The sequence below is a fragment of the Oncorhynchus kisutch genome, linkage group LG2, assembly GCF_002021735.2.
Source record: "Oncorhynchus kisutch isolate 150728-3 linkage group LG2, Okis_V2, whole genome shotgun sequence".
In the NCBI taxonomy this organism is placed as follows: Eukaryota; Metazoa; Chordata; class Actinopteri; order Salmoniformes; family Salmonidae; genus Oncorhynchus; species Oncorhynchus kisutch.
In genome coordinates, this window is record NC_034175.2 from 62,545,376 (window position 1) to 62,570,824 (window position 25,449).

At 41.5% G+C, this 25,449-nt stretch overlaps 1 protein-coding gene across 3 annotated transcripts; it reads right to left on the reverse strand.

The window, feature by feature from the left end:
* Positions 1-4,644: 4,644 nt before the first annotated feature.
* Positions 4,645-23,917, reverse strand: LOC109904892 (OX-2 membrane glycoprotein-like). Of its 3 annotated transcripts, none has more exons than XM_031799704.1 (8): positions 23,607-23,917; positions 22,739-22,809; positions 22,531-22,606; positions 20,083-20,403; positions 18,843-19,172; positions 11,895-12,179; positions 11,217-11,321; positions 4,645-5,853 (listed from the first exon to the last, which is right to left on the reverse strand). In XM_031799704.1, the coding sequence occupies exons 3-8, from the start codon at positions 22,601-22,603 to the stop codon at positions 5,843-5,845; spliced, it is 1,125 nt and encodes a 374-aa protein (XP_031655564.1). In that variant the 5' UTR covers positions 22,604-22,606; positions 22,739-22,809; positions 23,607-23,917; the 3' UTR covers positions 4,645-5,842. The 3 variants fall into 3 exon arrangements, with proteins under 3 accessions (XP_031655564.1, XP_031655568.1, XP_031655576.1); XM_031799708.1 differs by having other exon boundaries at positions 22,744-22,809; positions 23,607-23,893; XM_031799716.1 differs by lacking the exon at positions 22,739-22,809 and having other exon boundaries at positions 23,607-23,893.
* Between the last annotated feature and the right edge of the window lie 1,532 nt (positions 23,918-25,449).

A 25,449-nucleotide genomic window follows, 5' to 3' on the forward strand; every position in this document is an offset into this window, starting at 1 on the left:
ATTCAGAGAGAAACTCTATGCTCAGAGAGATTATGTTTATTCAGAGAGAAACTCTATGCTCAGAGAGATTATGTTTATTCAGAGAGAAACTCTATGCTCAGAGAGATTATGTTTATTCAGAGAGAAACTCTAGGGTCAGAGAGATTATGTTTATTCAGAGAGAAACTCTATGCTCAGAGAGATTATGTTTATTCAGAGAGAAACTCTATGCTCAGAGAGATTATGTTTATTCAGAGAGAAACTCTATGCTCAGAGAGATTATGTTTATTCAGAGAGAAACTCTATGCTCAGAGAGATTATGTTTATTCAGAGAGAAACTCTATGCTCAGAGAGATTATGTTTATTCAGAGGGAAACTCTATGCTCAGAGAGATTATGTTTATTCAGAGAGAAACTCTATGCTCAGAGAGATTGTGTTTATTCAGAGAGAAACTCTATGCTCAGAGAGATTATGTTTATTCAGAGGGAAACTCTATGCTCAGAGATGATGCACTATGGAAATGATCCTGCCAGTGTCGAACCAATGCAAGTTGTCTTGTTTTCTGATTTGATTTATAAAACTTATTGAGACACAAAATATACAAACTCTTCAGCCTAATTATGCCATTACATTATTGTCATAATTGCTGACACAACCATTAGCCTAACAATCTCAGAAGAGGTCCCATTCTTATCAGTGTAATGGATTTTTATTAGTCTATAAGTCTATATTTTGAGCCATAAATAAGTAACCTAGGTGTTTTTTGAGAGCAGACCACTGACTGTACCTTGATGCTGTGTTACTTTCAGCTACTGCCCGCCCCCATGTGGTCGTTTGTTGTTATTACAGCATAATGCTCCACCATCATCATTTCTAAGGCAATAGAGCAAAAGCTAGTACAGGACATTAAGACAAGCTGAGACATGAGGACATACATTATAACTTTGAGGCCATTTTAGGTTTATTGAAAATGCCATGAATACAAGGGTTAATGAACTCCATCTCCCTTCAGATTTGGTTGAATGGAATTTCTCTTCCTACTATGAATGTCTGTCAGTCACAGCCCACACACACTGCCCTTTGTCCTTGTAACACACACACACAAACACACACACACACATACACACACACACACACACACACACACACACACACACACACACACACACACACACAATCAGCCCCCACTCTCATATCTGCTCGTTGGCCTTAGATGCAGCCCTGGACACACTAGTGGTAATGTATGTTTTCTTTAGAGAACAAAGCCCTCGTTCAGCCGCCAGAGGGGCGGCGAGAACACGCCATCTGAGGAAAGAAGGGAGGGAGGGAGGGAGGGAGGGAGGGAGGGAGGGAGGGAGGGAGGGAGGGAGGGAGGGAGGGAGGGAGGGAGGGAGGGAGGGAGGGAGGGAGGGAGGGAGGGAGGGAGGGAGGGAGGAGTGGATGGATGGATAGATGGATGGATGAATGGATGGATAGATGGATGGATAGATGGATAGATGGATAGATGGATAGATGGATGGATAGATGGATGGATAGATGGATAGATGAATAGATAGATAGATAGATAGATAGATAGATAGATAGATAGATAGATAGATAGATAGATAGATAGATAGATAGATAGATAGATAGATAGATAGATAGATAGATAGATAGATAGATAGATAGATAGATAGATAGATAGATAGATAGATAGATAGATAGATAGATAGATAGATAGATAGATAGATAGATAGATAGATAGATAGATAGATGGATGGATGGATGGATGGATGGATGGATGGATGGATGGATGGATGGATGGATGGATGGATGGATGGATGGATGGATGGATGGATGGATGGATGGATGGATGGATGGATGGAGGGGTGGTAGATGGATGGATATATGGATGGATGGAGGGGTGGTGGATGGATGGATGGGTGGATAGATTTATGGATGGAGGGGTGGTAGATGGATGGATATATGGATGGATGGAGGGGTGGTGGATGGATGGATGGGTGGATAGATTTATGGATGGAGGGGGTGGTAGATGGATGGATGGAGGGGTGGTAGATGGATGGATAGATGGATGGATGGAGGGGTGGTAGATGGATGGATGGAGGGGTGGTAGATGGATGGATAGATGGATGGAGGGGTGGATAGATGGATGGATGGATGGATGGATGGATGGATGGATGGATGGAGGGGTGGTAGATGGATAGATGGATGGATGGAGGGGTGGTAGATGGATGGATGGAGGGGTGGTAGATGGGTGGTGAGAGAAAAATGGCAGACTGCATCCAGATTGAGGTCATACAGAAATCATGTGACTTCATCGCACTACAGTCCCAGAAACCTGATGACAGGATGGACAAGATGTGTAAGAGGGGAATGACTGTGGGATTGGTCCAAAATCAACCCTAACAACACACTACACCCAGTCTCATTAGTATGAGGGAAACTGGGTGTGTCACTGGAGGGGGGGTTTGGAGCAAACGTGAGAATGATGACAGATTCCAGTACTATTCCGTGATCAAACCTTATACTGATAGAGAAAGCACCTATTCCTCTTGAGTGTACAATGTGCATAAGAAATGGAACAGGTTGTGGATTTAGTTCTGAAGACACACAAGCACATTCCTGGCCATGCTAAAACTGCGTGGAAAACTAGTGATCTGATCTCTCATAAGAAAACATTCCATTTTCAGACAATAATCTGTTCTACTGCACACCAAGCCAAGAGAACACAGTCCCACACAGAGGGAAGTCACAGAGGGAAGTCACAGAGGGCAGTCACAGAGGCAGTCACAGAGGGCAGTCACAGAAGGCAGTCACAGAGGGCAGTCACAGAGGGCAGTCACAGATCAGTGTTTGTGACACAGAGCTAATAAACACACTTTAACCAGCCTTCACTGCAGAGCTGCCCTTACAGATTGATGATGGCCTATTTGAAGCTGTGTGTGTGTGTGTTTTATTTTTTTTATTCTCCAAAGCTCGGTACCCCTATCAAACACCACGGCTCAGGATAAAACAGACTTGGAACAAAGTGCATATGGAAGCCAGATATGGACAAACAGCCAAGAGGAGAATAATTCCACCTTTCCCCCCTCTCTCTTTAAAGTCAATCCAGGTGTACAGAGACTGGCCTCAGAATTCCATTCCTGGGATACAAACTCAAAAACCTCAGTTTTGTTTTGTCAACTTTCAATGTCCAGTATTAAGTGTCAATTATTTTGTAAACAGTAATACACCAGACCTTTTTCTAAATGTTTTTATCTTACATTTCATCACGTCTTCATCACACAGTACATTTTCAAGTGACAGCATCTTCCTTCATATGGGGGGGGGGGGGGGGGGGGCTGTGTTGACCTTTGATGTGGTTAGTTGCTTCTTCAGCATGTGAAGTGACTCTGGGAGAAGGCACATTATGAAACACATGTTATCTGGTAATAGCCCCCCCACACACATATTCAATGGTTACATCACATACCACAGCAGTCAATGTACATACTGGGAAAAAGCTCTAAGTAAAGTGACGTGTATGATGACGCAATTAGAGAAGTACCACAGAAGATGCATTATGATAGCAAATCATGACAGTTTTCTCCTAAAAAGGCAATTAACCTTGACTGCTATCTGATGCCAATACAGATTAAGTAAATCGGTTCAGCATTTCATGAAGCTTAAATCTGCAGAGACCTGATAATACTGATGGCCTGGCCACTCCTTGGTGGCAGTGATTCAAAAGGGAAGCCATTGCACATATTCATACACATCTTCTACTGGGAATCACATTAAACCATCTGACCATGGAATCTGAAAACACACACACTCACAAACAACTCATAACTACAGTTATTCACCTTCTCCCCATGATAAAAATGGCATTAATGGTATAATTTTTGAAAATATGTTTTATCTGAGCATATATTCCACCACCCTCTCGCCAACTCTGCTAGAGTTCTGAGTAAGTGGTCTATGTCTGAGACCTGCGGTTGAACCCTTACAGATAGCTTTATCATTGCCAGCATGCAACAGATGTAGGATTTTAAATTGAGCCAGTTTGATACAGCAGGAAAACAATCCTGCAGCAACAGAACATGTGAATTATTAGGTGGGATATAACATTTTTGTAGGAGATGATCCATTTTTCAGTAGCACTTTACTTGAAATGTCATAACAGTTGAAATAACTTGTCATAACCTGTTATAATATGGTCATATCACTGTCAGATACATATATGTAGACCTGTTGTGACATTTATTGCATGATTATATGGCTGGTTATGACACCTACATAAGAGTGTCAAACCCCCAAAAACCTACCACACGAGGGCAAACACTTCATGTCAACACAATGTTTATGTTATAGATTTTTGTATTCATTGACCATGTTAAATGATTATTGTAATTGGTGTCAGATATGCACCTACCCCAATGCTCTGTTGCTGATGACTGGGATGAATGCAGGTGCATGTTTCAGGAGCAGGACAAGACACCCTCTTTTTGACTGATGACTGACATTAGGGAAGGTACCTGATAGGCCTATCTGGCTTTATGATGGTCATAATGCTTCTTAACAGTGTCATAAAGTGTATTTTCTTAGTCCAAGTAAAGTGACACAGGATGGTGAAGTTATTTGAAATATGATACCTGTAAAGAATTCATTACAACATCCACAAAGTATTTAAGAAACAAACGTTTAAATGAAAGAAAAAACACATTTGTGTAGATGTCATAACCACCCACAAAATAACACAATATACTGTATGTCACAACATGTGTAAATATATGGGTCATGACAGTGTTATGACAATATTATGACAGGTTTTGACAAGTTATGTCAGTTGTTATGACATATTATGACATGGTAACTTGTTATGACACTGGGTTTCAAATAAAGTGTTACCAATTTTCCATAAGGGAAGTGGAAATTACAAACTTTAGAAGCCTTTTTAAGCCTCAAATACTCTACATTGCAGGAAAATTCTCCCTCCACATGGTGATCAAATTAAGATCCTACATCTGTAGGAGGTTCCAGAAAGAAATCACACTTAGCTAAATACTGTCAGTCGCATACACATTATGTACACTTAATTGGCAAATAACTTGGCAAAGCAGGCTGTCCCATGAAACACTGAGAATAGAATGAAAATAGAGTGCATTCTGGGGGGTTCAAAAGGGTAGGTCCTCCACAGAAGCTGCATTACAGTGGTCTAAAGTGGGACTTTAAAGTTTGTAAATTCCATACAATAACTACTCATCTCTTCTGCATTTAGTGTATCACAAGACGTGAGGGCCACTGAATACTGTAATACCCTGCCAGACTAAGGTATTGTCACTTCTCATTCAGAGTTTTCATGGTTGTCCCACAGACATAGTCCCTTTCATCTCGGGAACATACTTTACAATAGCACAAAGAATCCAAGGCAGTTACAAGAATAAAATCATTAGTCAGCATCACACCTCCTGATATATATCGATGCTGATTGGGGTTATCAGAGGACAAGGTTAGGTTCAGATCTGTTAGGATGTGTTGTGATTATTCTGGGCCGTATTCAAAGAGTCTCAGAGTAGGAGTGCTGACCTAGGGTCAGGTATGTGACTGTCCATGTAATCTTATTTATTATGATCTGAAAGGGAAATCTGATCGCATATCAGCACTCCTACTATGAAACTCTTGAAACTGGTGAGTACAAGCCATTGTGACTAAACAATTGGTGTTTTGAGTGGATGGATTCAGATTCTCAGTGACCCTGTGATGTTGGTCATGATGGATTGTATTGTGTGTCCTCTTCTTGAGGTGGGCCTTGCTTCACTTCTGAAGGTGCAGCAGAATGTTGAGGAACAGTCTCTGATTGGCTGAATATCACTTCCTCCTTTCAGACTCCGTCTGTGCAGAGGAATGAGAGAGAGAGAGAGTGAAAGAGAGAGAAAAAGAAACAGACAGAGAGAGAATACACCCTGCCGTGAAGTTTTGATAACTGTGTAAATCTCTTTAGGGCAAGGAGACTTTTAGAAATATATTTCCCTGTATTTACCCCCCAAAATGAAATGATTTTTAGCTGCAAGTGTGGCTATCATAAAGAAATACAAACGCCATTATGATCTGGACGAGAATGCCAAATTGAGGCAAAGGTAGGCATCTCTGGATTAAGTATTGAATATTAGTTAAAAGTAGTAATTAATAAATTAGGTACATTTCTTTAAATGGACAATTCTGTGAACTGTCTTGTGCAAGTTTTAAATTGACACAATACCTGTTAGCAAAGGTGTCAGCTAGAGATGATGTGCAGGAGCTTTACAACATCAACCCTTTCCTTTCTAAACAATGTTTTTTTAAATATTGCTACATGCCTGGCTTGGCCTCTCTACTTTTGACAGACAGTGGCAACTCAAGAACAATCTGCCCAAATTGCACGTGCTGCCTTTCCTTCAGACTGTAGGCAATACGATAAAAAATGATCCACAACTTGTTTTTAAAAAAGAAGGTAAAAATCCTCTGTGGCCAAATCATGCTTTAGTAGTCTATTTAGAATTATTGTGTTTATTTCTGTATAGACGGGAGTATGTTAATTAGGATATATAATTTAGGCAATTTAATTCAATTTACTTTAGGAAAATCTTAGCTTCCCCTAGCCTTATGGACTCGCTGCCTATGCTTGAAACCATAACAGCACGTAACTTCCATTCACTATTCGAGTGCAGGTTACGGATGAAGTTTGTTTTGTGGGCCACTCAAAATAAAAAATAATTCCACTGGCCTTCCAAGTGGCGCAGTGGCCTAAGGCACTGCAAGTGCTTGAGGTGTCATTACAGCCCCGGGTTCAATCCCAGGCTGTGTCACAGCTGGCAGTGACTGGGAGACCCATGAGGCGGTTAGGAGAGGATTTGGCTGGCTGGGATTTTCTTGTCCCATCACTCTCTAGCGACTCCTTGCGGTGGGCCGGGCGCCTGCAAGCTGACTTCGGTTGCCAATTTTACAGTGTTTTCTCCGACACATTGGTGCGTCTGGCTACCGGGTTAAGTGTGCAGTGTGTCAAGAAGCAGTGCCGCTTAGCAGGGTTGTGTTTCGGAGGACGAATGGCTCTCGACCTTCACCTTTGTGAGTTGCAGTGATGGGACAAGACTGTAACTACCAATTGGATATCACGAAATTGGGGAGAAAAACAGGTAAAAAGTCCAAACAAAATGATAATAATCAAATAATAATTCTATATGTAAAGACCAGATTAAATTAAGAATAGTCTGATGGGTGAGAATATGATCAAGTGCTTGTCAAATTGTGAATGAGAGACTGATGAAGTGTGTGCAGCCTGCGTAAGAAACAGAGCAGAGCTCATGCCTTTCATGCTTTTTTCAAATCATCATTAATTGCATCAACTAAAGTTAAATAAATAATTCCAAATGAAGCATATAGGAGGACCTTCTTCTTTGTTAACCGCTCAACACAGAATAGCTGCATGTGTGCACTCCTTCAAATCATTTGGAGAAATTATCCTTTCTATTTTATTCAGCTATGTTCAATTGAATTCTTTATACTATAAAATAATCTAAAATAATGCCATGGAATTCAAAGCAGGTTTTGTCTGCTAAATGAACTGTGTAGCCTACAGCCATATGGCATAGCCAGATCTGGGCGTAACATTTAAAAAGTATATATATTTTAACCTTCATTTAACTGTCAGTTAAGAAGTGGCGGCAGGTAGCCTAGTGGTTAGAGCGTTGGTGTCAATCCCGGAGCTAACAAGGTAAATATCTGTTGTTATGCCCCTGAACAAGCCAGTTAACCCACTGTCACGACCGTCGTCATAACAGCGTGATATGCGTTCCACATGTTTATTGAATGAAACGCACAAAAACAATAAAGAACGAACGAAACGTGAAGTAAATGAAGTGCTCACAGGCAACTACACATAAACAGGTTTCCCACAATACACAGTGGGGAAATGGCTGCCTAAATATGATCCCCAATCAGAGACAACAAAAACAGCTGCCTCTGATTGGGAACCATACCAGGCCAACATAGAATTTAACAACCTAGATTACCCACCCTAGTCACACCCCGACCTAACCAAAATAGAGAATAAAAAGGCTCTCTATGGTCAGGGCGTGACAGCCACTGTTCCTAGGCCATCATTGTAAATAAGAATTTATTCTTAACTGACTTGCCTAGTTAAACAAAGGTTAAATAAATAAAATAACAAATTCTTATTTACAATGACGGCCTAGGAACAGTGGGTTAACGTCCTTGTTCGGGGGCAGAACGACAGATTTTTACCTTGTCAGCTCAGAGATTCAATCTAGCAACCTTTCGGTTACTGGCCCAACTCTAACCACTAGGCTACCTGCTAATAATAATAACAACTCAGAATATGCTATTCTGTTCTTCTGAAATAGGCTACATTTTCTTCATATCATGTTTCTTTAGACCTGTCTAAAATAAATAATGGATTTACTATAATGGTGTAGACTATATTACATGGATTTATTAGACTTTTTAAAATGTAGATGTTTCAACAGTCTGCATCAGTGTGTGGAAGCCAGGAGATGCTGAACGTGTTTATGTTAATTAACGGTCAATTACTGTGAGAGTTTGGGCACACTCTTTGTTGTATCCCTTACTATCCTTTATGTATAACATCTCCATTCTCCACAGAGCACTAGCAATGCTGAAACCAGCGATGACACAGAGGTTCTTTTAATTAAGGATCGGCGTCCTATCAACGGGACAGCTGTAAATCTTGCAGAGCATTTTGTCAACATCGCAGATTTTAGAGAAACAACAAATGTCGGTACATATAAGGGTCTTATATCGGCTGAAAGCTTAAATTCTTGGTAATATAACTGAACCGTCCAATTTACAGTAGCTATTACTGTGAAAAAATGCCATGCTATTGTTTGAGGAGAGCTCCTAACAACAAAACACTTTTTTTTCACTGCGATAGGTTTGATAAATTCACCTCTGAAGGTAAAATGTGTACTTACATTCTGAAATCTTGCTCTGATTTATCATCCAAAGGGTCCCAGAGATAACATGAAGTGTTGTTTTCTTAGATAAAATAATTTTTCATATCCTAGAAAGGTCCATAAAGCATGCACGATCGATTTTGTATTTCCACTCATTCAATTTGCAAAGAAAGGAATCGGTGAACATCTAACCCTAAACTTTGTGTCAACCAGGCAAATCCCATTCGTATGTATTCCTCAGAGATCCTAGAATGTAACCAGACTTCACTATATCATTAGGGGTGTAGTATATCCTATAGGACACCAAATTGGGTCAGAGAGCGACACCTTCATGGCAAACCGATGACGTGGCCGATCTTCATTTGATCGACTGTATCTTTGTCAAATAAGCACCAATCGGGGTCAAACAAAGATAGCTATATAGCCAATGAGCTGGGCTTTACGGGAGTATCTGTCTGTATCTGTCTAGCATGCCTTTTCCTTTTGGACAAAAATTATAAGAATATTCAGAGTTATGAAGTTATGAAAACTGGTTGTTTTGCAAATGTTAAACTTATAATATGGCTACTAATATTGGAAAAGCTAAATCAAAGTCCAAGTATACAGATTTGACGAAATCGAATTACAACCAGAGTGATGGCAAGAACTGGGACTTTTCTCTTGCATTTCAAAGATGGTGGTAGAAAAATAACTATTGTTTTTTTCTTTGTATTTTCTTCTACAAGATATATTGTGTTATATTCTCCTACATTCAATTCACATTTCCACAAACTTCAAAGCGTTTCCTTTCAAATTGTACCAAGAATATGCATATCCTTGCTTCAGGGCCTGAGCTACAGGCAGTTAGATTTTGGTATGTCATTTTAGGCAAAATTGGAAAAAAAGGGGCCTATCCCTAAGATTAAATGACCCCATAGTCCATAGAGAAAGAGGCCAAAGTTAGGGCAACAGGCAAAGTGCAGGTTGAGTGCAGGTAATAGGCAAGCTGACTGTCAATTCCCCCCATGTAAAGTTGGGGTGGTAGCGTCTTGTATTGGTTCCCTATACCATTCTGAGAACCACCAGATCTACTATAGCAACTAAAAACAGCTCCATCTGGCCAGCTGCAAAGTTTTATGTTTGTAATTGCTCTGTAGTGACTGGAGACAGCTGTCAGCATAGAGATGGATAGATACAAGGACAGAGAGCTCTATTTTCATGTGATCAATTCCCCCCACTCATACACAAGTCACGGCTGTGAATTTTAAGATTCAGGAATGGATACACCTTGGCCCCTAAGGGTATCTAGTTAAATTTAGCAAACAATGTAAAACAATTGTCCTTTTGTCTTTAGGGCAAATTATACAAATGCCAACCACAGGTTTGATATTTTCAAAGGATGCATAATTCCATATCTCTTTCTCAAACACATGCATACACACACACACACACACACACACACACACACACACACACACACACACACACACACACACACACACACACACACACACACACACACACACACACACACACACACACACACACACACACACACACACACACACACACACACACACACACCATTGGGCTAACATTATATTCCAGGGTGTTTTCATGGCTACTGTACGTGCTCAAACACTCAATTAGTTAAAGTGATGACCTCAGAATGACCTCAGTTTCTTCCATCACTATTGTACTGTGAGGGTGTTTACACACACACACACACACACACACACACACACACACACACTGTGGCGCCATAAACCTCTCATCCAAACAGTAGCAACCAGGTCATCCATGACCAACTTCCTCGTAAATGAATGTCAAGGTGGTGAGGCAGTCAGGAAAACACATGCCAGAACATACCAGGGAACTGAAGGGAACAGGAACAATATGGCACTCACACAAGAGACACACACAGCATAAACACACTGTAGCTACACAATTCCCATGACAAACAGAGAAACACACACTGAATGATTCCTGGAGAAACCCCCCCATCCCAGCTGTAGGGAATCATGCTGGTGACAACCATTAGCCTGAGAGCTACAAAATAGCAAACGAGGTCAATGAGGTCAGTGGACACCTTCTTTGAGATCTATGGAGGGAGAGAGTGAAGGATGACTTCCTCTCTAAGAGGGGTAGAGAGAGAGATGAGACTGATACACACACGCACGCACGCACACACACACACACACACACACACACACACACACACACACACACACACACACACACACACACACACACACACACACACACACACACACACACACACACACACACACACACACACACACTCACCATCTTCTTTGCGCAGGAAACACTTCCAGAGGCAGAAGCAGAGACATATGACCAGCAGAGCAGCTACAGTGGTCACAGAGATTAAGATGGTCAGAGCTGTCCCAACTAGAGAGAGAGAGAGGGAGAGCAGAGACAGACAGAGAAAAATAGAAAAAGTGAGAGATTAAGAGAAACACGGAGAAAGAGACAGTGAGAGGGAGAATGAGATAGAGATTTAGAGAGACAGAGTGAAAGAGAAAGAGAGTAAGAGAGAGATAGTAAGAGAGAGGGAGAGAGATAAAGAGAGAGATTGAGAGCGAGAGAGAGAGTGAGAGAGAAAGATAATCATCTAGAAACAATTCTAACTTTTTAAAAGTACATGTTGATTGGTTCAGATTAAGTTTGGATTTCATTATGTACATATCTGATTTGACCATTTAGAAATGAACACTCATTAACCCTACTTGGCAATGACTTCAACAAAAACAGATCTCAAATCTTAAACACTGTGTTTAGGTCAGTCATTAATGTTTATCCATCACTCAAGGATCAGTATTCATGGCTTTGTCCTGGTTTGGTCTGGCTACTTAACTAAAAATGTTAGCTCTGAGCCAAGATAACGTAGCACTGTCTCCTCCCAATGTGTGTGCGTGTGTGTATGTCTGTGTGTGCGTGCACATTCGTGTTTGTCTCACTCACTCTTGGTGTTCATAGACACAGCGATGGGTGACTCCAGACCCTTATGGTGGACCAGGCATTTGACGGACACGTCCTTCAGCAGCCCTGATTGGACAGTGAGGGTGCTGATGACCAAGGTGGTCCCATCCCCCTGCTGGAGCTGTGATGTCACAGGGGGACCCATAGTTCGGTTGTCCCTCTCCACGTTCCACACTATCTCCACCGGGGGCCGTGACACGGCTGTACAGTTGGCCTCGATCACCCCTGGAGATGTGTTCTTGTAGCTCACCTGGGGTTTAGGCAGTACTGGGGAAGACACAGAGATAATCAAAGATCAAGGTTGGGCTTAGTGAATCAGTGTGTTTTCAGGTGGGTTGACTTAACTATGACTTGGCCCTGCTTAGTGACTCCCAAGTGGTGCAGCGGTCTAAGGCACTGCATCTCAGTGCTAGAGGCGTCACTACAGACCCTGGTTTGATTCCAGGCTGTATCCCAACCGGCCGTGATTGGGAGTCCCATAGGGGGCGCACAGCGTCCGGGTTAGGGTTTGGCCAGAGTAGGCCTTAATTGGATAGAAGAATTTGTTCTTAACTGACTTGCCGATATAAATAAAGGTAAGAAAATTGATGACTTGGATCACAAGAGAAAATGGACTTATTGGACAGAGAATGGATGTCACAGATAAAATCAATACGGGAAAAAACTAACAACTGTAGGAATCGTGTGATTATGTGCATACTGTACTTGAGATCCATACGCAACAAATCATCTCTGTTTTCAATTGTCTGTTCTCAGAGCTGTGGTAGGAATGTTTTTCATTGGAATTTAGAACATTTGTGTTGGCGAGAACTGATCTGGCTGGCCACAGATATTTGGCCCTGATAGCACAGCTGCAGTAGAGTGTTATAACAGGCGTTTCAACTGAACCACATGAACCACCAATCTGGAGTAGATCTGTGGTAGAGGTGGAGCAACCCCAGGAGGAATTCAGACAACAGAACATTACACTGTGATATGTACCAAGACTGCTATCTACTGCAATAGCACTGTGATATGTACCAAGACTGCTATCTACTAACATAGCACTGTGATATGTACCAAGACTGATATCTACTAACATAGCACTGTGATATGTACCAAGACTGCTATCTACTAACATAGCACTGTGATATGTACCAAGACTGATATCTACTAACATAGCACTGTGATATGTACCAAGACTGCTATCTACTGCAATAGCACTGTGATATGTACCAAGACTGCTATCTACTAACATAGCACTGTGATATGTACCAAGACTGCTATCTACTAACATAGCACTGTGATATGTACCAAGACTGCTTTCTACTAACATAGCACTGTGATATGTACCAATACTGCTTTCTACTAACATAGCACTGTGATATGTACCAAGACTGCTATCTACTAACATAGCACTGTGATATGTACCAAGACTGCTATCTACTAACATATCACTGTGATATGTACCAAGACTGCTATCTACTGCAATAGCACTGTGATATGTACCAAGACTGCTATCTACTGACATAGCACTGTGATATGTACCAATACTGCTATCTACTAACATATCACTGTAATATGTACCAATACTGCTATCTACTGACATAGCACTGTGATATGTACCAAGACTGCTATCTACTGACATAGCACTGTGATATGTACCAATACTGCTATCTACTGACATATCACTGTGATATGTACCAAGACTGCTATCTACTGACATAGCACTGTGATATGTACCAATACTGCTATCTACTACAATAGCACTGTGATATGTACCAATACTGCTATCTACTGACATAGCACTGTGATATGTACCAATACTGCTATCTACTGACATAGCACTGTGATATGTACCAAGACTGCTATCTACTAACATAGCACTGTGATATGTACCAAGACTGCTATCTACTGACATAGCACTGTGATGTCATACAGTACAGAGAAAGAAATCAAGTCTCTTTCCCTCCTTGTTAGTCTTATTCCCTATATTTTAATCTCAGTCTTCCTCCTCCACCCAGACTTCAAACAAGAAAAACAGAATAACATTCTTAAACATGCAGACTAAGGAAAAGAGAAGGGAGAGTAGTATGATAACAAGGTCAGAATAACAGTGAGAGAGAGAGAGAGAGAGAGAGAGAGAGAGAGAGAGAGAGAGAGAGAGAGAGAAAAGAGGGTAAAATCTTTGCTTGCTTTATTGACTTTAAAAAAGTATTTGATTCTATTTGGCACGAACGGCTATTCTTCAAAATTCTCCAAAGTGGACTTGGTGTTAAGGTTAATTGCTTAATAAAATGTATGTACACAGAAAACAAGTGTGCAATAAAAATCAAAAACCAAAGAACATCATTATTTTCACAACGTCGAGGTGAGACAAGTGTTTGAGTGCAAACCTTTTCATCATTTATGTAATGAATTAGCAGACATGTTGGACCATTCTGCAGCCCAAAGTACCTGCTATATGCTGATGATTTGGTTCTTCTATTACCAACCAAAGAAGGTCTTCAACAGAACCTTAACATTCTAGAGCAATTTTGCCATAATTGGGCCCTGGCAGTAAATAAAAAAACTAAAATTATGATTTTCCAGAAAAAAAAGCCAGATGTCAGAAACACAAAAATAAATGAACCTTGAACAACACCATAATTGAACACTCACAATTACTCATACCTTTGTCTGACCATATCTGCATCTGGAAACTTTAATATGGCAGTGAATGCACTCAAAGAAAAGACCTCAGAGCAATGTATGCAATACAAATGAAATTATTCAAAATCAACTACCCCAATAAAATTTGGACCAAAATATTTGACAGTGTAATCCTACCAATAGCTCTTTATGGAAGTGAGATTTGGGGCCACTCAATAAACTGGACTTTAAAATGTGGGACAAACATCCAATTGAAACCCTACATGCAGAATTATGTTGGATAATTCATGTCGGGCAGAATTGGGCCGTTTTCCAGTGGCAATGAAAGTACAAAAAATATTATTCACATTTTGGCTACACCTAAATTCAAGTCCAAATTCAAGTCTCCAATTTAAAGCACTTCAAACCCAAGAGCTGAGCACAGAAACAAGCCCTCTTAGTCAGCTGGTGTTGGACTTCACCAACCAAGCTGACACCAGCACTGCTTCAAAAGAAAGAATTCAAATAAACTAAATCATGAACCAATCTAAGGACTCATATTTACAACATTGGGAAAATGTAACATAATCCCAAAGCTGACTAAATTGCTATCTGTGTCACACCCTGATCTGTTTCACCTGTCTTGTGATTGTCTCCACCCCATCCAGGTGTCGCTTATTATCCCCGGTGTATTTATCCCTGTGTTTCCTGTCTCTCTGTGCCAGTTTATCTTGTATGTTCAAGTCATCCAGCAGTTTTCCCGTACTCCTGCTTCTATTCTCTTTTGATAGTTTTGGGTTTTTTGACCCTTGCCTGTTTTCTGGACTCTGTACCTGCCTGCCTGACCATTCTGCCTGCCCTGACCCAGAGCCTGCCTGACCATTCTGCTGCCCTGACCTCGAGCCTGCCTGACCATTCTGCCCGCCCTGACCTCGAGCCTGCCTGACCAGTCTGCCTGCACTGACCTCGAGCCTGCCTGCCACTCTGTACCTCCTGGACTCTGAACTGGTTTTGACCTTTTGCCTGTCCACAACCATTCTCTTGTCTACTCCTTTTGGATTGTTTAATAAATATCAAGACTCAAACCATCTGCCTCCCATGTCTGCATATGGGTCTCGCCTTGTGCCCTTATAATCTGGCTCTGAACAGAGAATATGAATTGGCTGATTATCTCTACTCTGTCAAAGATATGAAGCAGAGACATATCCTTACCAAGTACAGGCTGAGTGACCACCAATTGGCAATAGAAACCAGCAGATGTAAAAAGACATGGCTTTCCAAAGAAGAGCGTGTATGTGGTCTCTCCACGACAAGGGAGGTAGAAACAGATGCACTTTCTCCTTTACTCTGATAAATATTCCTCACCATCAGATTCATTGTTCACAGAGATTACTACATTTATTCCAAATGGTAATTTTTTAATCTCAGAGGAAAAACAAAAGATACTCATGGATGAATGAGTAACGGCTCCTCTTCCAGCCAAATATGTATTTGCCTCCCATAGCCTGGGGGACATCTGTTATCTGCATAGTAATCGGTAACTTCATTATTATTAGTATTATTGTTATTATTATTGTTGTGATTACTTTTCCAAATAGTAGTGGTACGGGCAGTAGGGGTGATGGTAATGATAGCATTTTAATCATTGGTGGAAAAAGTACACAATTGTCATACTTGGTGACAGGTAGCCTAGTGGTTAGAGCATTTGGTTACTGGATCGAATCCCCGAGCTGACAAGGTTCAAATCTGTTGTTCTGCCCCTGAGCAAGGCGTGGATGTCGATTATGGCAGCCCCACGCACCTCTCTGATTTAGAGGTGTTGGGTTAAATGCAGAAGACACATTTCAGTTGAATGCATTCAGTTATACAACTGACTAGGTATCCCCCTTTCCCTACTTGAGTAAAAGTAAAGATACCTTAATAGAAAATTACTCAAGTAAAAGTGAAAGTCACACAGTAAAAGTCAAAGTATTTTGTTTGAAATATACTTAAATATCAAAAGTAAATGTAATTGCTAAAATATACTTAAGAATTAAAGTAAAAGTATAAATCATTTAAAATTAGAATGCCATTTGGCCCTAAACAGAGAGTACACAGTGGCAGAATAACTGACCACTGTGACTGACCCAAACTTTGACTATCGTATGTACAGACTCAGTGAGCATAGCCTTGCTATTGAGAGAGGCCGCCGTAGGCATACCTGGCTCTCAAGAGAAGACAGGCTATGTGCACACTGCTCACAAAATGAAGTGGAAACTGAGCTGTACTTCCTAACTTCCAGCCAAATGTATGACCATATTAGAGACACATATTTCCCTCAGATTACACACATCCCCCCCAAAATGTGAAAAAAAAACCGAACAATTTTGATAAACTCACATATCTACTGGATGACATTCCACAGTGTGACATCACAGCAGCAGGATTTGTGACCTGTTGCCACAAGAAAAGGGCAACCAGTGAAGAACAAACACCATTGTAAATACAACCCAAGTTTATGTTTATTTATTTTCCCTTTTGTAGATCATTACAACACTGTATATAGACATGATATGACATTTGAAATGTCTTTATTCTTTTGGAACTTCTGTGAGTGTAATGTTTACTGTTCATTTTATTGTTTATTTCACTTTTGTTGATTATCTAGTTCACTTGCTTTGGCGATGTTAACATATGTTTCCCATGCCTTGAATTGAAATTGAATTGAAATAATTAAATTGATAGATATGGCACAGGCTTTTCTGTTTGAATCGCTGGGAGTTCAATTTGATGCAAATGCCTTGCTGTTTGACTGGGCTGACAGGGAAAAGACAGAGAGAGGGAGGGTTGATGAGACAGTAGGGAGCACTGTCTGCCTGAAACAGTAATACAGTCATGACTTTGGGTGTCACACTTTACTCCCCCCTCTCTCCCTTTAATAGATCCATTCTTCAGTGCTAATGTAAACTCTCTGTCAGTGTTACCTCAGTGAGACACAGCCATAGAAATAAGAATGAATAGAAAGGGCGTCTCCATTCAAGTCAATGATGGCATAATGGGTGGACTGGCAGCCATTTTGAGTGTACCCATGCCAGGAAGTAAAATCAGGAAGTATCCCCTTCAATCCTTGCTATGATTTGTTGAGTCAATTGCATGAGCCACATCAGTTAGCATCATTTTAATGAACATTCTACATTACCATGGCAATCCAGCATCAGTTGGTAGAACATTTCAAAATAACGTGGAAATGATTGCATCACAATACCAGGCCTGTGTGTACCAGTGTACCAGTCCATTGCCAGGGTTAGAGCTTCCAAGTCCGTTCCATTCACCACCAGCCTGGGTTTGTGTTCCACTTAATCACACAAACACCACTTACTACAACTTCAAACAGCCAGAAAACTAATGATGAACGAACACTGATTTGGAACTAGTGTGTGTGTGTGCCTGTGTGTGTGTGTGTGTGTGTGTGTGTGTGTGTGTGTGTGTGTGTGTGTGTGTGTGTGTGTGTGTGTGTGTGTGTGTGTGTGTGTGTGTGTGTGTGTCTGTGTGTGTGTGTCTGTGTGTGTGTGTGTGTGTGTGTACCTGTACTTCTTCCCTGAAGAGCCCTTACCAGCAACAGATCGACCTAATTTTCAGCCACAAACATGTCAAGAACAGCTCAGTATTTGATACACTCCTTTCCACCTCAATCCCTTTGGAGCTGCGTTCAGGTCCCAGCTTACATGGAACACATCTGTTCAGGGAGAACCTCTGGGCTACAGAATACTGTAGCAGCAGTGGTCATCAAATAGAAGTAGCGGCATGTTGTTAAACTGCCTCTTTCACTGTTACTACTACGGTTTCCGTCATTTAAGACTGTCAACGCTGTCAGTGGACACAGAGGTCAGAGCACGCACTCGTGCACACACACACATTTGTCAAATAATCTCCCTCCCTTCCTTAGGTGAAACTATGCAGAAGCAACCGACAAAAAAAACTCCCAGTGCTCTAACCTAATATTTGACAACATATCGACCACCATCAGCCAATCACAACAGCAGTATTATTTCTCACTTTAGGCTCTGCACTGTATATTACTATAACAGAGGAGTGATAACTCTCCTCTATGGAGTGAAAGAGAGCATTCACCAGTCTGGTTTGTTCAGCACAGTCAGGTCTGTATCATGTTAACTATCATGCTGGGGATTCAAACGTCATGCACTACCCATCACTCGACAGTTAAACCCATTCAACACAGTGGAAAGCGCAAGCACCTGAAGGTGGGTATGCTGGCAATATATTTAATCATCATTACTATAAGTTACTATCATTACTATAAGTTACTATCATTACTCCTACCAAAGACAGTGAGGCAGACGGTAGCACTCTTGGTTCGCTCTGGGTAGGTGTGGTACTCGCAGGTGTAGCAGCCTTCATCCTGGATGCTGACTGGTCTGATGGACAGCTGGCTGTGGGAGAGGGAGGGGGTCAGCCAGGCCCTCTCCTGGTAGGGCGGCTCGATCATGGGGTCGCTGCGCTTGGCATAGGAGGCTACTCCGCTGGAGTCCCCCTGCTCTGCTGTGTGTCTCCACAGCACCTGCTGTACCTTCTCTGGCAGGCCATAGGAGCAAGACAGGACTACCGCCTTACCACTCACCGCTGTCTTGTTACCCTCTGCAGTCACACGGGCTGGAGGAGAGGAAAACAACATGTTCACACAAACAGATAGACACACACACACGTACTATGCTATCTGTGCGTCTACCATTCTGTCTGCAACAGCAGATTCTGATTAGCAGTATGAGCCTCCCCTCCTCAGCCCTCCTCTCCCCTCCTCAGCCCTCCCCTCCCCTCCTCAGCCCTCCCCTCCTCACAGTCTGTGACCGCACAGGATCTGTCAGAAATACATGGGTCTGCTCCCACGGCTTCTATGCTACATATAGGAACATATGACAACAGAACATGGGGATGGGAGTCATGACATCTCTCTACATCCATCAGAGTACATCCCTATAGTATAGAGGTTTATCAAAAGAGGAGTGAATACCTGATTCAGAGGGTTTGGGTTAAATGCAGAGGACACATTTCAGTTAAATGCATTCGTTTGCGCAACTGACTAGGTATCTCCTTTCCTGAATCACTCTCCAGACAGGTAGCAAGGAACCACAGAGTCCACTGAGAACAAAGAAAGGCACCAAACAAAGGATGGGCAGAAAATGGAGTATAAATTGAGTTCAGAATCAACAACAGGCTACTTTTAAATGTTATGTGAGTGCCCATGCTGCTGACCAGAAACACCCTATGTCCAGCCCTTTCTTTCTAATCCTCTCTCTCTCTTCCTGTTGTTTGTCCCCTTAACGCCTCCAGACACTGTATCTGAATACAGAAAACCTCTGCCCCCTTCCTCCATCCCTCTGTTGAGGGATTAACTCCTCTAAGATCAAAGATTGGCAAGGAGGGAGTGAAGGAGGGCAGGAAAGAGAGAAGTACAAAACAATTATTGGGACATGCCCATGTACTCAGCTGTGACACTCAGACTACAATCACAGAGTAACACAGCATTGACAAAGAGGAAATCTGAACATTCTCCTCTATTCACATGTGACGGTGAGGCAGGTGCGTCCCTCCTGCGATCCTGAGGGGTAAAGGTCAAAGATGCAGGTGTAGCAGCCCTCGTCTCTGAAGCCCACCCTGCGGATGGTGATGGCTGAGGTGTCCTTGGGGGAGGGTGCCAGCTCTACATGCTGCTGGCCGCTCACGCTGTCCTTCTGGCTGGGCTCGTAGGTCAACAGAGTCTTGTTCTGGACATCCAGCCAGCGCACCTGTTTCAGGCTGTCCCCACGCCCCTTAGACACCATGCAGGACAGAGTGAAGGGGAGCTCCACTGGGGCCTCGACGCGCTCAGGGGCTGTTACCTTGCCTGGGACATGGATAGGGGAGGGGACAACAGGGATCACAGATCAGTCAAACAACTCATGCACTTGTTGTTTGACTGATCTGCCCATTACTTATTCCACATGTTGATGTGTTACAGCCTGAATGTAATATGTCAATAAGTATGGAACCCATTTGTTTTGGAAAGACTAAATAAGTTCAGGAGTAAAAGTCTCGCAAAAAGTTGCATGGACTCACTCCATGTAATAATAGTGTTTAACATGATTTTTGAATGACTACCTCATCTCTTTACCCCACACATACATACATTAAGGTCCCTCAGTCGAGAAATGAATTTCAAACACTGATTCAACCACAAAGACCAGAGAGGTTTTTCAATGCCTCACAAAGAAGGGCAGCTATTGGTAGATGGGTATAAAAAAAACAGACATTGAATATCCGTTTGAGGATGGTGAATTTATCAATTACACTTTGGATGGTGTATCAATACACCCAGTCATTACAAAGACACAGGCGTCCTTCCTAACTCAGTTGCCCAGAGGGGAAGAAAACTGCACAGGGATTTCACCATGAGGCTTATGGCTGTGATAGTAGAAAACAGAGAATGGATCAACAACATTGTAGTTACTCCACAATACTAATCTTATTGACAGAACGAAAAACGGAAGCCTGTACAGAATTCAAATATTCCAAAACATGCATCCTGTTTGCAACACGGCACTAAATTAATATTGAAAGAAATGTGACAAAGCAATTCACTTTTTGTTCTGAACAGAAAGTGTTATACAACACATTACTGAGTTCCACTCTCCATATTTTCTTTTCATATGCAAGGACTAGGACGTTTTGCACAGGGATTTTCCTAGATGAAAACCTGGTTCAGTCTGCTATCCACTATTTCAGCCACACCCGTTACTGACAGGTCGAGCACACAGCAAAGCAATCTCCATAGACAAACATTGGCAGTAGATTGGCCTTACTGAAGAGCTCAATGACTTTCAACGTGGCACCATCATAGGATGCCAAATTCAGATTGTCAAATTTCTGCCCTGTTTGAGCTGCCCCGGTCAACCATACGTGCTGTTATTGTCAAATGGAAATGTCTAGGTGCAAAAACGGCTCAGCCGCGAAGTGGTAGGCCACACAAGCTCACAGAACAGGACCGCAGAGTGCTGAAGCGCACAGCCCGTAAAAATCGTCTGTCCTGGTTGCAACACTCACTACCGAGTTCCAAACTGACTCTGGAATCAAAGTCAGCACAAGAACTGTTCATCGGGAGCTTCATGAAATGGGTTTCTATTTCCGAGTAGCCGCACACAAGCCTAAGATCACCACGAGCAATGTCAAGCGTCGGCTGGAGTGGTGTAAAGCTCGCCTCCATTGGACTGTGGAGCAGTGGAAATGCGTTCTCTGGAGTGACGAATCACACTTCACCATCTGGCATTCCGACGGAGGACTCTGGGTTTGGCGGATGCCAGGAGAACGCTGTCTGCCTGAATCCATAGTGCAACTGTAAAGTTTGGTGTGGGAGGAATAATGGTCTGGGGCTGTTTTTCATGGTTCGGGCTAGGCCCCTTAGTTGCAGTGAAGGGAAATGTTAACAGTACAGCATACAAAGACATTCTAGACAATTCTGTGCTTCCAACTTCGTGGCAACAGCCTCATGGAAGCAAGTCCCCTCAGCAATGTTCCAACATCTAGTGGAAAGCCTTCCTAAAAGAGTGGAGGCTGTTATAGCAGCAAAGGTTAGATCAACTCCATCCATATCATTGCCCATGACTTTGGAATGAGATGATTGATGAGCAAGTGTCCACATACTTTAGCTCATGTAATGTACTTATCTAAATGTGATATTTCTGTATTTAATCTTCAATAAATTTGCGAAAATGACTAAAAACATGTTTCCATCTTGTCATTATGGGGTATTGTCTGTAGATTGGTGAGCCATTTATTTTATTTGAATACATTCAGGCAGTAACAAAGCAAAATGTGGAATAAGCCAAGGGATATAAATCCTTTCTGAAGACACTGTATATGTGTAACACTGTACACAACATATTGTTTGGTGGAAACGTGCATAACCACAATAATGTGGTGAACTTACTAATAGAAATAAAAATGTGTCAATATGTCTAGTGCTTTGTCCACTCACCCTGCAGTCTGACCACCATCAGTAAGGACACACACAGCTGCAGGCATCGCACCAGGGAGGACTCACACATCATAGTCTGCATTGGGCAGAGTAGACATTCATGGACGGGGGTCAAAGTTCAAAGCTTTCCAGGACCAGGGTAGGCCACCACGGACTAAAATCGTTTTTAATAACCATGTTTCTGTACAATCATCTGAAAGGATGTTACCTTACAGATCTGAACACTGTTTGAGTGGTTTAAACAAGCCTCATCTTACATCTGCTCTTGACACACGTCTCCTATGAAAGATAAGGAGAACACACAGAGGGTGAAACAAACACACACATCCATGAATCTGGCTTAACCCAGTGTGGAAGTCTGCCTCTGAACTGTTAACATAGGAGCAGTTACTTAACCTTAGAAATGTGAAGGCAAAATGAAGGGCTTCATTCTACCATCAATGGACTGGCCATTACACACAGGCCAGCTGCCTTTCTCTGGCAGAATGAGTCTCCACTTGCTCCTTTGAGGATAAATGATAACTTCTGACCAAGCACAGCCCGTAATAAGGCCTAACACACCTAAAAGATTCCACAGTGAAAATAAAGGCTGTGTTTCAATTTCTTGAATAAGATTAAGCCACCTGACAATCTTTAAAATAATTATTGTAAAAAATATATAAAAACCTGCTAGCTCCTGAACACAATCCCATTTTGCCTTGTCAATTTGACCAGAGTAAATGGGAGCACGAAATCATCTCACATCTCTCTGAAAACTATCTTCTTTAGCTACAAATAGGCTATATATTGTTGCTACCACATTGATGTTGTCACAACATTAAAGGAAATCATTAGCCGACCAACATTTAAGTGGACCATATTAGTAATACAATATACCTTTTACCCCAGCCAAATACAGCTAGTATAAGCTATGGATGAAATAACAATGAAGGATCAACATTTAAACAAATATTTCACTGGTGTATGATGCAGAATATAAAAATCCAAAGTACTATCCTAATAATTAGAGCGACTTTGGGCACTACAAGCCACTTTCTATCCTGAAACTTTATCTTAAAATATAATTAAAAGCTTACCTCTGTTGTAGATTGCGGGCGTTACTTTGGCAGCTAGTCCGATCACTGTAATTTCATGGTCCGTGTATTTACATCTATTTCATAGACTGTCTATTACGGTTGTAAAGAGCAGCGCCAGATAAAACACCGCCCATCTGTGAGTCTACAAATCAGGACCAAATAGTGTGCATAAGAAAGGATGTTGGGCAACAACTGAAATATGTGTATTTTCTCAATGTATGAACGTCATGGTTCCAACACTAGTCGTGCTTTGGGGCGAATTAATTGCATGTTATTTTTATCGCACTTGTGTGCAGTGGAGACAAAAAGGCGCACCTATCGCTTCAACAGCGTGAGGTGTAAGAGTGCTGCCCTCTAGTGGTTGGCATTTAAAGTACATTGGGAGTGTACGACCAATTCTATCACTACAGAGACGCAGAGACACACTGAAGTGAAACTAAGCAGGCGTTGCAGTTCAGATCAATTATTTATAGAAACCAGACTTTAATTCATTTGAGAGTAAATACATTTGGGCTTTTTAAAAACGTTTTCTGTTGGATATTTTTTTTTTTTAACTGGGCAGAGATAAAATAGTTCCGTTTTATAGCTAACCTCATGCTATTTTACACATTTTGCCATGAGCCTAAGATAAATATTGCTGGTTTAGAGCAAATGTCCTACTATTCTACATATTTTGCCATGGGACTGGTTTATGACATGTACAGTGCTATCTGGAGGAGGGGTGACCTCGGGGGGATACTGTACAATTTACAACTTACGTTGTATACCGAGATATCATTTTGTCAAGAAAAGATGGTCAAAACAATGTACATTTACTGGATCTTTACCTCGTTCTCCATTGAAATCAAACCACAGCCAGCACACTAGTAATAAACACTATCCAGCCGCTGTGATGATAATCCACAGTGTTAAAATCACCTGAGAGAATATGAAGAGCCTCTGAGTATTTGTTGCATAGATTCTGTCATTTTCTTGTAAGTTGGGCAAAAAGGGTCTTATTTGGAGCATGTGAGTTAGGTTCATACACTTTACAGATGATGAAAATAGCATTGTTAACTGTGTATCTCCATCAACTGACACATCTGGGATGCTAGATGATGGGTTGGTTGTAGTCACATTCTGGGGACCCTGTCCTTACAAAACAGAACTAAATAATAAATATTCACAGCCACATGTCAAACACAATGAAATGACCATTTTTACACTGAAATGAAAAAGGTTTTAAACTAGAAGAATTTGAGCACTTTATAGTTAATTAATGATCCGACCCTTTTTCCCCCAATTTTCGCTTAAAATGACATACCCAAATCTTACTGCATGTAGCTCAGGACCTGAAGCAAGGATATGCATATTATTGATACGGTTTGAAAGGAAACACTTTGAAGTTTGTGGAAATGTGAAATGAATGTAGGAGAATATAACACATTAGATCTGGTAAAAGATAACAACCTTGAAATGCAACAGAAAGGTCATAATGTATTATTCCAGCCCAGGCACAATTTATATTTTGGCCACTAGATAACTTTTAAAGTTCATAAATATGCAGTCTCCTCAAACAATAGCATGGTATTATTTCACTGTAATAGCTACTTTAAGTTGGACAGTGCAGTTAGATTAACAAGAATGTAAGCTTTCTGCCAATATCAGATATGTCTATGTCCTGGGAAATGTTCTTGTTACTTACAACCTCATGTTAATCACATTAGCCTACGTTAGCTCAACCTCATGCTAATCACATTAGCCTACGTTAGCTCAACTGTCCCGTGGAGGACCCACCGATCCTGAAGAAGTTCAAACACCTGATGACTCTAAGGCTCGTTTTTCTCCTAGAATGTGTTAATAT